We start from the raw sequence: 15161 nt of genomic DNA on the forward strand, positions 1-15161 counted from the left end.
TTCCCAGAAATATACTGGGACTGCAGTAGGGACCCATTTTCCAGAGAGTTGGAAAAATGACTAGCCAGTCACAAAGATACGAATGAAATACAGCATCAGTGGATAGAGAACCTGGGTTCTTTCCAGCGTAGTATATCTCAGAGTGTAGTCCGAGGATCATTTGCTGCATCCTAGAGTGTTAATTTAAATTGCTGATTTCTGTGTCCCACTCCAGCCCTAATGACCTAAAACATGAAACACATAATCCTGCTGAGTAAGTTATAGTTGACTTGAGGACAACATGATCTTAAACCACATAGGTCCCCTTACACACTGACTTTTCAGTTGACCTGCACAGTTAAAACCTGCATTGTCCAAGGTCATATGGCAAATGGGAATCTACCTATAGATTGCAGACTTGAGTCATATTCAGATTTTCAACTGTGCTGGAGGTCAGTGCTTCAACCCCCGCATTGTTCAGGGTCAACTGTATTTTAAAATACAAGATTCTTATTGACTGGAACCACTGATCTTTACTATTTTCTGTCCTTCACTTTGCCTTGTATATAAATTGTCAATTGTTTCTACGAACATTGAAACAATTGTGTCCGCAATTCTTGTCAGCTTTAAGTGTCAAGTGATCTCTATGGTTGTAAAAATCTAGTTCTGGAAGAGCAATTTTAGGGATTATCAATACATGCTCCTTTACCTAAGAAAATAGGACTTTAGAGAGGGTAGTTTCAAATTTCCTTAAGCATATTTAAACTCCTTTATTCGTTGATACAAAACAGTTCACATTTAAATATTTTAGTCCATATCTTTACACATTGGTAAACCTAATATTAATTTATAGTGAAGATGAACTTGTTTTCAAGTTCAGACTTTGTAATAAAGGAAATTTGTTCTTCTCTGCAAATAGTTCCCTGTGTCATTGTTTTCCTAATATTATGCAATAAAGCTAAAATTCAGACATAAACCAAATGCTAAGACTGTTATATATGAATAAGTTTTTATAATGATCAAATAGCATTACAGTCAGTAGTACTTGTATTTATAATAAATCATTGCTACAGATTTAAACTTAGAAAAACTTTACTAAAAATCATGCTTTTGAGTTGCAAACTTTTCATTTGAAAAATAATTTTACTTCTTAGTAAAAAATCCATTGCTCTGATCCAGTCACCAAAATTACTTTCTTGAAGGTATTTTAGATAGCATTATATTATAACAGAAAACGATCCTTCAAATGAAAATTTGATGTTTTTTAAGAATCCCATTGGACTTCTGTCCAAAGAGGACATATGAATTTTTCAATGAGAGAAGTTAAAATGGGAGAGGCCTTTTGGAACTCGAGTTGATTTTGAATAGTCCCTTCCTAGCCTTGGCTTTCATTATTAGAGCTTTTATGCTTTCTTTGTCATCTTCAGTAATGATGCTTGCTGACATCCTGAATATCTGTAGTTTGTATTTCTATAAAAGGAAGTTTTTGTTAAAGAGGAGTTTTCACTGATAGGTTCAGCAGTGATGGAGCTGTGGTTGAGGTGTCGAGGAGACCATAGGTCTGTGTTTCACTGTGTCACGTGGTAAAAGATGATTTGGGGCTTTTTGTGGCTATAGTCCATGATGTTTAACGAACCATACTAGTGACTTATGATTATTAAAATCAAATTAATTTTAAATCCTAATGACTTCCGCTTAACTCTTTTAGGGTATCTGAAGTACACCATACAACGTTTTTGAAAATCGTGCGTGGACAATGGCTACCCAAGGTTTGTATCATGAGCCTTAAGTTACTGAATTGGGGCTCTACTTCGTTGCCATTAACCCAGTCTGGCTCAGATCCCCCTTGCTTTCCTCTCTCCCTGCTTACTTATCAGGCTACCTTTTGCTTCATTTTCTGCTCACTCCTCCTAATGGCTTGGTGAACTAGCAAACAAGCCACCAGCAGGAATCTAGTCTGGATGACTGCTCTGGAGCCTGGATGCAGTACCATTCTTCCACTGATTCAGTGAGTAACTGTTAGGTGGTCCCCTCAGAGTGTAGATATATCGTCACCAAGCGAATCTTGGCTGTCATTCTTTTATTCTTGGCTGTCTTTCAAATTTAACTTTATTTCTAAAAATATTTCAATGGGTCATATCACAGATTTTTTTTTTAAAACTAAAATTACATTCCAGTGGTAGTAATGCTGATACTGTTTGGTTTTTACAGCTGATTTGATGGAGTTGGACATGGCCATGGAGCCAGACAGAAAAGCGGCTGTTAGTCACTGGCAGCAGCAGTCTTACCTGGACTCTGGAATCCATTCTGGTGCCACTACCACAGCCCCTTCTCTGAGTGGTAAAGGCAATCCCGAGGAAGATGATGTGGATACCACCCAACAAGTCCTGTACGAGTGGGAACAGGGATTTTCTCAGTCCTTCACTCAAGAACAAGTAGCAGGTAAGAGTATGATTGCCTTGTTGGAAGTCACCATGCAGCTTTGAGAATTCGTTATTCTACAAGCTAATGTGTAATGATAGCTTAAATAAAATGGTGTGGTAAAGAAAAGGGAGTGATTACAATGTCACCTTCACTGTTTAGAACAGCACATATTCAGGGGATGCTGAACTGTGGATAGTGAGTATTGAATTTACCCTTTCCAGATATTGATGGACAGTATGCGATGACTCGAGCTCAGAGGGTACGAGCTGCTATGTTCCCTGAGACATTAGATGAGGGCATGCAGATCCCATCTACACAGTTTGATGCCGCTCATCCCACCAACGTCCAGCGTTTGGCTGAACCATCACAGATGCTGAAACATGCTGTTGTAAATTTGATTAACTACCAAGATGATGCAGAACTTGCCACACGTGCAATCCCAGAACTGACAAAACTGCTGAACGATGAGGACCAGGTTAGCGATGACATGGCTAGCTTTTTAACCTGCTTTGAAGGAAGGAGTCGCAGAATGTCTACCTAATGTTAGTGTTTGAAGACTAATGCTATCTCTTAATTCCTGTACATTGTAGGTGGTGGTTAATAAGGCAGCAGTTATGGTTCATCAGCTTTCTAAAAAGGAAGCTTCCAGACACGCCATCATGCGTTCTCCTCAGATGGTGTCTGCTATTGTACGTACCATGCAGAATACAAATGATGTGGAAACAGCTCGTTGTACTGCTGGGACCTTGCACAATCTTTCCCATCATCGGGAGGGCTTGCTGGCCATCTTTAAGTCTGGGGGCATTCCTGCCCTGGTGAAGATGCTTGGGTAAGAAAACGTGGTCAGAATGTCCAAAGCTTCAAGGAGAAGAGTGCAGTCACACCATTTCTGATGAGGCTTTTTTTTCTCCCCAGCTCACCAGTGGATTCTGTATTGTTTTATGCCATTACAACTCTCCACAACCTTTTATTGCATCAAGAAGGAGCTAAAATGGCAGTGCGTTTAGCTGGTGGGCTGCAGAAAATGGTTGCTTTGCTCAACAAAACAAATGTTAAATTCTTGGCTATTACAACAGACTGCCTTCAGATTTTAGCTTACGGCAATCAAGAAAGCAAGGTAAAAGAATTGTTCCAAATGTGGTTGTCATGGAGCATTGGAGACCCCCAATGTCATGCCCTCTGTGGACTCTTGGGAATTCATTGTATGCCTCACCCTTAGTATATATCCTAGAAAAGTTAAACATCTCTGTTGCTTTAAATATTTGAGTGTCTGTGTGTAAAGGACTGAGCCAGGCAATAGGGATATAGCAGGTAGGCTTCCCTTAGAGCTTTCATTCTTGGGTGGGAGATAGCCTGAAATAATAGCCAAGTTACTATTTAATTCATGTGTTAGGAGAAAGTAGGGGCTATGGAAAACATAAGGGAACCAGACCCTGTTTTGAAGGTTATGGGAGACCTCTTGGAGGAATAATAGTTCAACTCTCAAGGATGAGAGAGATTGACTAGGTGAAGGTCATGGACAGGAAATGGCATCTTTGAAAATCCTACTGAAGGAGGGGAGGACATGGCTAATTTTGGAAATTTAAGAAAAGCAAAAAGTGACTAAAAGCCAAAGGTCTGGGGTGGGACTACTGAGATAGAGCAGGTCCCACAGGGCCCTGTAGACCATGCTAAAAGAGCAGTGTGCGGCAGTCAAGTAAGTTTCAGCAGAGGCATGAAGTGATAAGATTTGTTTTTAGAAAATTGGGGTAGAGCTGGGAGGTGGGAGTATGTCGGGAAGTAAAGGGCAGTAATGGATGCTGATGGTATATCATCTCTTTGTAAGGTAGATATGATTAGGAAAAGTAATGAACCAAATCAGTAGGAGTTAAAGTGCCTATTCTGGTGTAAATTTTCAACCAATGAGCTTTGATATAATTTTCATATCTGGGCATTACTGTTGTATACCATCATGGTTTCTTTTTTTTCTTTTTCCTTTTGCTATGATTTGTGGGAATAAGAAAATTGGGCCAGAGTTGCTATATTCTTGGGAGGACTAGGATGCCTGAATTTGAGTGGAATGCTATAGGAGGAGGGGTAAATAGGACCCCAATATGAGAGTATGGGCTATGGGGTCCAGGAATACATATAAGCCAATGGCAAGCTGGCTGAAATTTTTGTATAGTAAGGTATGTTGGTAATATAACATGGCAGATTCCACAACTAACAATATGTACATGTCCTTCCAGCTGATCATCCTGGCTAGTGGTGGACCTCAAGCTTTAGTAAATATAATGAGGACCTACACTTACGAGAAACTACTGTGGACCACAAGCAGAGTACTGAAGGTGCTGTCCGTCTGCTCTAGTAATAAACCGGCTATTGTAGAAGCTGGTAAGTATGCATGTCTATTCTAAGTTCTCATGTGCACAGCGCCTGCAGTTCTAATTAGATTACCTTTCTTAGGAAAAGGTAATAGAATTTGACCTTAATGGGCTGCAAGTAGATGGTCCTATTCAGTTTGCAGCCAAGATCACATTCAGACAAAGTATGTGTTCTGCTACACACCTGCATTGGTGCTCTTGAAGCCTAGGTTAGGCAGAGTTCTTATTAATCATAGAAAATGACAGCGAATACTTGGCTTGATAAAGTTTGTTTTTAATTTTGGTTTTGGGCAAACCTGATTTGCTTTGCTAGTAGACCTGTGAATATATAGGAGAAATTATGTTACAACATGTTCTAGTATAGTTGTATGCAGCAAAGTGGTTTTCTTGATTTGTTAGTGGATACTCATGAGCAGTGTTTTGCACTGGTATTCTGTAGACAGTGAGCAAATGGTCTCATATGAAAAACAGTTTTTTTTCTTTTCCCTTTAAGTAATTTTAATGGAGCAGCTTGTATTGGGGCACGTTGGTGGCAGAGGAAAGGAGGAGGGCCTCTGTGCCTCTACACTAGGGCCTCTTGCTTTTCTCTATAAAGATAGTTACTCTTCAACTACCTAGCATCCTCTTTCCTTCCCATAACCCAGCTAATTACATGTATCTGGACTCAAACCAAGTTTCAGAGTAAAACTGGAAGAGGAGAGATGTAAAGGCATTTAATAGAAAAAAATTGGAAGTAAAGTATGGGGTTGGAAACACCCATTTTCTCACTTGAGATTTTACTTGAGAATCTATGGGGGAGAGGTTTTATGGTTGTTAAGGATAGCTGCTGGCATTGCAACAATTGGCCTGGGGATGAACAAGTGTGGCTGGGTTCATAGAACAAGGATGTAAATTCTGCCGGCTATTCCAGAAATACTTGGAGTGCTTGGGAAAAATACAGACTTTTAGACTTAATTTAACCACAATCCCTGGGGTATTGAATCTGGAGATGTATGTGACTGGAGGCCTAGGAATATTCATTTTAAGAAGTTCCCCCAGTTATTCTGATGTTCTAGTTTATTCAGTAGTACGTGTGTTTTAAGCACTGTAATAAACATGGTTTCCAATGGTTAACAAAACATGTCTCAGTATTCTTACTGTCAAGTGAGGTTGATAGAAATACGCAGTGATTACAAATTGGAATGTGTGTCATGAGAAACAAAGAGCAAATAGGAATACAGAATTAATGGGGTGGGGATTAAGAGAAAAGATTGCTGAAGAGTCTGTATAAAACTTAGTAACTGGGATGAATTGCTAGGTTACTGAGGTTGATGAGCGAGGCCGGTCCTACTGGGAAGAACTTTCTTAGCCCCTATAAGATGTTTATTCATGCTTTATTTCAGCTTTGAAACTATAGGTGTAGAATGTTGAGGCCAGTTTGGAATGCTAGATGGGATTCAGATTCCAAAGGGTTCCTTAACATTATGCTAAAGAATTTGGCTGTTGTCTTACAGATAAGCTATTGGTGGTTGTTGAGCAGTGGCATAGCATCACAGTGGGGTGTTTGGAATGTTAATACTACATTGTATGACAGTTTGGATGATCATAGGCAAGCAGACCAGGCCTCTGAGATGTATTATAGGCTTCTTACAGGCTTCTAGGAATGAAGTAGTTTGGTATAAAAATAGACAACAAAGGATGAATGTTTGAAACTTATGAAAGAATACATGGAATGTGACAATGTAGGGGCTAAAAGTGCAAGCAGAAGTGGTATGTGGTGGGGAGATCATGAATACCATGACAATAAATGAAACTACCAGATGGATTCTTTAATTTGAGGAACAAAACCATTAAAGGCGGAGACATACTCAGTGACAAATGTCAGTAGATAGCTGGAAATGTGTGGTACTAGAATACGGGGAGACTGGGCTACAGATTGGGGAGTTGCCTTCTTAGTCATAGTGAGGGGGAAAAGGCCTCAGTGAGGTGGGAGCTACCTCGAAGTCATCTGCATGGGACTTCAACCCTAGACCTGCTGAATCAGAATGTGTGCGTTAAAGTCTGGTGGGCATCTGGAGTTAAGATCCACTCTCAGAGTTAAGAGTTATAATAGGAGGAGGGAATGAAATCTTGAAGGGAGAGAAGGTAGAAGACAGTCTATTCTTTTAACAAATACTGAGTATTAGCCTTGCTAAGGTCACTAATTAGTAGCTAGAGCTACGAGGAAGGAACTAGATACAGATGACCTTTGGTTTGTAGGGGAAGTAAACTTAAGGAAAAATACAGGGTGCCATGAGATTATGGCAAGTAGATCTAACCTACTTTGAGGAAATAAAACATACCTGAAAAGTTGAATAAGGAAACAAGAGAAAGTATCTCACCACATTTCAGAAGTGATTTTATTAGGAGAGAGATGGTGAAGTTAAGCCAGCACGTGGGGAACTGAGCTTCCATTTAGATCCCTGCCAGTAAATGTCCTTCGTTAGGGTCCTAGGTGACGGAAGGCTGTGACCCTTGGGAGTCAGTGCCTTTATGCAGTCCCCGGTGAAAGCGTTTTAGTGCATTATTTTTTATTATTCTTACCCAGGCATTCACATGGCTCCTTCAGGTCTTTGCTCAGATGTCACCTTCATATTGAGATGACCTGATTACCCTACATGAAATTGTACTCCCTTCCCTTAACGTTGTTTTTTCCTGTAGCACTCAGTATCATCTCACACACACACACACACACACAGTTTTAGTTATTAGTCGTATATTTGTTTACTGTTTGCCTCCAACTAGATCACAAGCTCTATGAGGGTAGGGATTTTATAATATTTTGCTCACTGGTATAGCTCCAACTAATAGTATTGAACATATATATATATATGTGTGTGTGTGTGTGTGTGTGTGTGTGTGTGTGTGTGTGTGTGTGTGTGTGTGATTGAATAGCTGAAATGAAATAATAGGAATATTACCTACAGGGGAATAATGGAAATAATGAAGACTTTTTCCACATAGGGAAGGAACAATAGATATTTGACAGAAGTTGAGATGAACTAGCAACTGGACAGTATCCTAGAAAATAAAGGATTTAGATGGAAGGGGGAATACACTTTGGCAATAAAGAGGAACATCCTCCAAGACTAGAGAAGACACGTAGTGCTGATAGAATTGTTAGCTAATGGGCATTGCCTTAGACCTTTTTTCATCTTCTAGGTGGAATGCAAGCTTTAGGACTTCATCTGACAGATCCAAGTCAGCGTCTTGTTCAGAACTGTCTTTGGACTCTTAGGAATCTTTCAGATGCTGCAACTAAACAGGTAAATTCTGAGTAAGCCGGTGCCTTAGTGACAGTCAAGATGAGTGTGTACTAAGCATCTATTTCTGTTTCCATAGGAAGGGATGGAAGGTCTTCTTGGGACTCTTGTTCAGCTGCTGGGCTCAGACGATATAAATGTGGTCACCTGTGCAGCGGGAATCCTTTCTAATCTCACTTGCAATAATTATAAGAACAAGATGATGGTGTGCCAAGTGGGTGGTATTGAGGCTCTTGTGCGTACTGTCCTTCGTGCTGGTGACAGGGAGGACATCACTGAGCCTGCCATCTGTGCTCTTCGTCATCTGACCAGCCGACACCAGGAAGCAGAGATGGCCCAGAATGCTGTTCGCCTTCACTATGGACTACCAGTTGTGGTGAAACTCCTACACCCACCATCCCATTGGCCTCTGATAAAGGTAAATTGCCAAAGTAGGTCACAGCATTAAAAGTGAGCCACCTCTAGCTATTGGATGGCTGCTCAGCATGAGGGATTGATGCACAGGAAGTGTGGCTGGGATGGGGTTCTGAAGTGTTTATGTAGTCAGTGCTACTTTTAAGTGATACCAGTAATTTTAGTGTGGTGGGAATTTAGGCTAGAAAATGGTTTTGTTGAGTTGGATGCCAGTTCTTTGTTCTTCTTTCTTATCTACAGGCTACTGTCGGATTGATTCGAAATCTTGCTCTTTGTCCAGCAAATCATGCACCTTTGCGTGAGCAGGGCGCCATTCCACGACTAGTTCAGCTGTTGGTGCGTGCACATCAGGATACCCAGCGTCGTACCTCTATGGGCGGAACACAGCAGCAGTTTGTGGTGGGTAAACCTTACTAGTGACACATAACATAAATCCATCATTTGCTTCCTCCATTCTTTTCTGCCTGAAGAGCTGTTTGCTAATGGCTAAAAAACTGACATTTCTGTGGCTGCTGAGAAGATAAAGTGGCCCCTAGTGATGTTTCCTATGACATCTCCTTTGCATCTTTGCATTATCAGGCTTACAAAGGGAGAGTGAGGTTAGGTACTTCATACAGAGTTTTCTCATTTCATCCATACAAAGGCTTCCTTCTTAGGAAGTAACAGAGCCTCTTCTCCATTACAACATGAGTGTTACCTTACAAATATTTAACACACCATTTACTGTCTCTTCCAAGGGTGGTTTAAACTATTTCCACAGACGTAAGATTGCCAACAAATTTTAATAATAATAGCATTTCTGGAATCTTTACCCAGAAAGCTTTTGATGCCACGTTTGCAGTCTTAATACTAACTTAATTACAAGTAAAGACATTCTGGATCCTCTGAATTTAAGACTCAGACCTTCAGAGAGTTCTCTTACTTTAGGAAATAAGGCTGGACCTTCCCAGAACAGATTTTGGGAACCCCTTCTTGCTAGTTGCTTTGTGTAATCACTCATTAGGGGGCTTTGGCTTTCTCCATTCTTTTGGTATTGGCCTGTGTCTATGAGGTGGCTTATTAAAGTGCAAAGGTACCTTTTATTTTCGATCTCTAATTTAGGAAAAAAGAGGGTTTGTTCTAAAAATCATTTGTGCCCGGCTAGTGTGCCTCAGTGGTTGAGACTGGACCCATGAACCAGGAGGTCATGGTAAAAATATATTATTTTAAAATAGTTTCTAAAAGTAGCAGAATTATAACCTTTTTTATTTTTTGTTATTTTTTAAATATATTTTTTTATTGATTTCAGAGGGGAAGGGAGAGAGATAGAGAGAGAAACATCGATGAGAGAGAATCATTGATCAGCTACACGCCCCCTATTGGGGATCGAGCCCACAACCTGAATATGTGCCCTTGACCCGAATTGAACCAGGGACCCTTCGGTCTGCAGGCCAGTGCTCTATCCACTGATCCAAACCAGCTAGGGCATTATAACCTTTTTTAAAATTCAGAAACAGGGAAAGCACCTAGTACTTATATTTTGCAAAGCTAACTTTCTTCTCTCATACAGGCCTTTAGTTGAATAGTCTGGAGGAGGTGAGGAGTGGATTTTCTGCTGGCAGCTCAGTAGAATTTTAGTAGTTGGTGATAAAACTTTGCTAAGTTTTCACCAAATATACATAGGTGCACAAAAATGGAGCATATGAAAGAAAACCATTGACATAGTCAGAGCATTGCTTTCTCATCTTTCAGTCTCCCTTCACCTAGAGTGGTGGGTGCCCTCACTGCCAGAAAGTTCTCTGGGATTCAGAGGCATATGGAAGTACTCTGTGGGGAAGGGCTGCTGCGTGGACTTACGCTACCATGAGGCCCCTTTCAATGACGTCAACTTAATGGAATGCTCCTTCATTCCTGAGCTAACGGCAAATTCTTGAAAACTTTGGGTGTGTGGTGTGACTAGTAATTGCTACTCAGAACAGAAAATCTTAGTTGAGAACTTTAGGAAGGAGAATGCCCTATTTATTAACCATGTTTCTTTTGGTAGGAGGGTGTCCGCATGGAAGAAATAGTTGAAGGTTGTACTGGAGCCCTTCACATCCTAGCTCGGGATGTTCACAACCGAATCGTAATCAGAGGACTGAACACCATTCCACTGTTTGTGCAGGTGTGTTGGTTTGAAGTGAGGTGTTCTAGATTTTACGTGTCATAATATTTCAGGATTTTTAAAAATATATATATTTTATTCATTTTTTACAGAGAGGAAGGGAGAGGGATACAGAGTTAGAAACATCGATGAGAGAGAAACATGGATCAGCTGCCTCTTGCACACCCCCTACTGGGGATGTGCCCGTAACCAAGGTACATGCCCTTGACCGGAATCGAACCTGGGACCCTTGAGTCCGCAGGCTGACCCTCTATCCACTGAGCCAAACCGGTTTCGGCAGTATTTGAGGATTTTAACGATAAGCAAATTTTCAGGAAATTAGATACCAGAATAAGGGTACAGACATTTCATTTTCGTCTATCACCATTTATAAAATGACAATACTCTGCCCATGTCCCCCTGCCAAAGCATGAAAAATAGAATCTCAACATGTAAGGTCCTTTAGGCTGAAGACATTTAATTTTATGAAAATTCCCTTCATTTTGGGGCAGCAGGAGAAACGTTGGATTTGAAGGCAAGAAGAGGGAGCTGATCTGCTCCACTGTTACTCAATCGTGGAGGCATGAGAGCTGGCCTTGCTGCCAAAGCCGACCACCACCTACCCCTGGGTTCCCAAGTTTTAGCTCAATGGAAACTGTCTCTGAAGAAAGGGGGTTGTAGCTAAAAAATATTCTAGAAAACCAGTGCCCTAGAGCATTACACACTTTGGGAAAAAGTGCTACATAATGATATTTCTGTCATCAGTGGTGGTACCATAAGATTATAATGGACTGAAAAATTCCAGTCACCCATGATATTGTACTGTTCCAGCACGTTACGTGTTTGTGGTGATGCTGGTGTAAGCAACTCTACACTCACCACTGTGTTACAGTTCCCCGCAGCATTCAGTAGAGGAACGTGCTGTGTGGGCCTGTGGCCTAGGAGTGCAGTGGGCTGACCATCCAGGTTAGGTGTGCTCTGATGCTCACATGCACTGCTCAGACTGACCCCTTCGCTAAGCAGGACATGACTGTGCTTTCATACAGTAGTGCAAACGCCGTTAAACTCAGTTGGGAATGTTTGCACTACAATGGGTGCTTGCTATGCTTCAGTTTAATTAGGCTTTTGTGTTTTCTCCTTAGCTGCTTTATTCTCCCATTGAAAATATCCAAAGAGTCGCTGCAGGGGTCCTCTGTGAACTTGCTCAGGACAAGGAGGCTGCAGAAGCTATTGAAGCCGAGGGAGCCACGGCTCCCCTGACGGAATTGCTGCACTCGAGGAATGAAGGTGTGGGTAAGTAGAAGAGGAACCGGGACCTCCAGCTGGTTCATACAGTGATGCCTCCATTTTTCCTAAGAGCCTTTGTTTCTGTCCTCTCCCAGCAACGTATGCAGCTGCCGTGTTGTTCCGAATGTCTGAGGACAAGCCACAGGACTATAAGAAGCGGCTCTCAGTGGAGCTGACCAGTTCTCTCTTCAGAACAGAGCCAATGGCTTGGAATGAGGTAGGCAGTGCGAGTGCGTGTTTTCCCTCGGAACACTAGGTCTATGTCCTCAGCACACTTATTCATTGAAAATTAGAACTGTAATTATGGTACATAGTAATACACAGTTGAATGGAAAGAGATCCTACATATTTGTTTAAAAAAATGCCAAACTGTGAGTAATGTGTTACTGGGTTTCTAACAGGCAATCTTGACATGTTCCAACTTGAGCTCTGAACTTCTCCACCCACCTCCTTCACAAACCTGTTCTGTCATAATTTTCTCCATCTCGGTTACTTGCAGCTTCCGCACAGGCTACAAGTCCTCCTCCATAGAACATGTCCTGTTTTCTGTTGTTTCTCTAGCACCTAGAACAGGGCCTGACACATAGTAAGCACTTACGTATATTTGCTAAAAGGATAAATTTGTGAATTTTTAAAATACTGTGTGCAACGGGAAAACGTTTCTCTCGAGTATCGTGGAGTTTGATGTATCTGTTGTATACTTGTATATTTTGAAGTTTTTCTGTAATGTTTAAGAGTGTACTTTGAGAATCTTCATTTTGCCTCCTTGTTTTGTACGTGTTTATCTAGACTGCTGACCTTGGACTTGATATTGGTGCCCAGGGAGAGCCCCTTGGATATCGCCAGGATGGTATGTGTCTCATGCTTCTCGATTAACTCTAGATCAAGCTTTATCAAAAGAGCTAGTTTGCTTACCTGGGAAGCCATTGTTGGCAGGAAAGCAAGCAGTGGCAGCAATTAAAGTCAGTTCTTCAACAGTATCACACCACAAACACTTGTCACTCCTGCCAGATATGTTTTTTTTTGTATGTGTGTGTCGTCAGAGAAGCTATAATACCTGGGTCTACACCCCACCCAGGAAATGAGAGTATGGGAAACTTGTGTCTCCAAGCTCAGATCTGGGGTGGGTATGTTGTATTACCGAGTTTTTCTGGAAAGCTAATTCCACTCTTGGTAATGGAGATGGAACATGGGGTAGACCACCCACAGCTCTAACTATTCATCTTAAATTTGTAATCTTGTTTTTCCTAATTCTTAAACCACGAAAGCCCATAGCGTCTTTCCTTGACAGACATACAAATGTCAACCTTTAAGATAAAATATATAGAAGTTCAATTGGAAACGATGTCTTGCGTTTTCTCAGTACCTTTGTGGGCATCACCTGGACTTCTCAACAGCTAGATTACATCTGCCAGACTTCCTCGTTGTTGCCTCACCTGCCCATGGCTTCTTGATGCCTGGGTGGTCGTGGGCAGTGGAAGCTGCTCTTCCTCCTGAGGAACTTGTCTCTGGCTAGGGAAATGCAAAATGTTCAGTGAACTGTAGGCGTGACTAGAACTGGGTGGGTGGCCTGGCCTTGGGTAATTACGTGGCTGAAGAAAGCTAGAAGATGAAGAGGCTAGAGAGCAGTGCTTTCTGACGTCCCTAACCTCAGTGGTAACTTTTGTCTTTCTCCTCTCACTCCCTTGCCACCCTGACTCTCATAGACCCCAGCTATCGTTCTTTTCACTCTGGTGGATATGGCCAGGATGCCTTGGGAATGGACCCCATGATGGAGCATGAGATGGGTGGCCACCACCCTGGTGCTGACTATCCAGTTGATGGGCTGCCAGATCTGGGGCACGCCCAGGACCTCATGGATGGGCTGCCTCCAGGTGACAGCAATCAGCTGGCCTGGTTTGATACTGACCTGTAAATCATCCTTTAGGTAAGAAGTTAAAAAAGCCAGTTTGGGTGAAATACTTTTACTCTGCCTACAGAACTTCAGAAAGACTTGGTTGGTAGGGTGGGAGTGGTTTAGACCTATTTGTAAATCTGCCACAAAAAAAAAACAGATACATACATACTTTGAAAGGAGATGTCTTAGAACATTTGAATGTTCTCAGATTTCTGGTTGTTACGTGGTCATGTGTGGAAGTCATTAACTTTAATGTTTTTTGCCACAGCTTTTGCAACTTAATACTCAAATGAGTAACATTTGCTGTTTTAAACATTAATAGCAGCCTTTCTCTCTACACAGCGGTGTTGTCTGAACTTGCATTGTGATTGGCCTGTAGAGTTGCTGAGAGGGCTCGAGGGGTGGGCTGGTATCTCAGAAAGTGCCTGACACACTAACCAAGCTGAGTTTCCTATGGGAACACGTGAAGTAAACTTTTTGTTCTGGTCCTTTTGGTCGAGGAGTAACAATACAATGGCTTTTGGGAGTGACTCAAGAAGTGAAGAATGCACAAGAATGGATCACAGGATGGAATTATCAAACTCTAGCCTTGCTTGTTAAAATTTTTTTTTTTAATATCTGTAATGGTACTGACTTTGCTTGCTTTGAAGTAGCTCTTTTAATTTTTTTTGCAGTAACTGTTAGTTTTTTAAGTCTTGTAGTCTTAAGTTATAGTGAATACTGCTACAGCAATTTCTAATTTTTAAGAATTGAGTAATGGTGTAGAACACTAATTCATAATCACTCTAATTGTAATCTGAATAAAGTGTAACATTGTGTAGCCTTTTTGTATAAAATAGACAAATAGAAATGGTCCAATTAGTTTCCTTTTTAATATGCTTAAAATAAGCAGGTGGATCTATTTCATGTTTTTGATCGAAAACTTTATTTGGGATATGTATGGGTAGGGTAAATCAGTAAGAGGTGTTATTTGGAACCTTGTTTTGGACAGTTTACCAGTTGCCTTTTATCCCAAAGTTGTTGTAACCTGCTGTGATTCAATGCTTCAAGAGAAAATGCAGTTATAAAAATTGTTCAGAATTAAACTTTTAATTCATTCGATTGTGTCACCTTTTTCCTTGTTAGCAAATGATGTTGTGAGGGTAACAAGTATATTCACGTACATAGTGAACCAAGTGGTCAAAGGTAGAGCCTTCTTTACCTTAGATGGGAATGTTGGCCAAGTTTCTCCAGCAACGGCACCAACAACGGTTTCAGCCCTGAACACAATTCTGACCTTGTGTGAGAGGCGAGATTCCACCTTCTCCAACTGAAGGACTCTGGGCTTAGACCCTGTGGCCAAGACTTCAGCTGGCCTCTGTTGTGGCCATGTGTATAATCTTGCCCAAGTGACC

The 15161-nt window shown here is 41.3% G+C and overlaps 1 protein-coding gene across 2 annotated transcripts in view; it reads left to right on the forward strand.

Annotated features, from left to right (window-relative positions):
• Positions 1-14865, forward strand: part of CTNNB1 (catenin beta 1) — a 37070-nt gene extending 22205 nt beyond the window's left edge. Inside the window, exons 2-16 of one of the 2 annotated variants that reach the window (XM_054708046.1) lie at positions 1688-1748; positions 2191-2421; positions 2625-2878; positions 2994-3232; positions 3319-3520; positions 4632-4776; positions 7947-8050; positions 8127-8465; positions 8702-8860; positions 10485-10604; positions 11726-11876; positions 11966-12087; positions 12660-12720; positions 13577-13797; positions 14110-14865. In XM_054708046.1, the coding sequence (XP_054564021.1) occupies positions 1736-1748; positions 2191-2421; positions 2625-2878; positions 2994-3232; positions 3319-3520; positions 4632-4776; positions 7947-8050; positions 8127-8465; positions 8702-8860; positions 10485-10604; positions 11726-11876; positions 11966-12087; positions 12660-12720; positions 13577-13785 (2349 nt within the window). In that variant the 5' untranslated portion in view covers positions 1688-1735 and the 3' untranslated portion in view covers positions 13786-13797; positions 14110-14865. Of the gene's footprint in view, positions 1-1687; positions 1749-2190; positions 2422-2624; positions 2879-2993; positions 3233-3318; positions 3521-4631; positions 4777-7946; positions 8051-8126; positions 8466-8701; positions 8861-10484; positions 10605-11725; positions 11877-11965; positions 12088-12659; positions 12721-13576 lie in introns of both variants that reach the window. The other variant, XM_054708045.1, reaches the window with a different exon arrangement.
• Positions 14866-15161: the final 296 nt, after the last annotated feature.

Source organism: Eptesicus fuscus, chromosome 18, assembly GCF_027574615.1.
Source record: "Eptesicus fuscus isolate TK198812 chromosome 18, DD_ASM_mEF_20220401, whole genome shotgun sequence".
Taxonomy (NCBI): domain Eukaryota; kingdom Metazoa; phylum Chordata; class Mammalia; order Chiroptera; family Vespertilionidae; genus Eptesicus; species Eptesicus fuscus.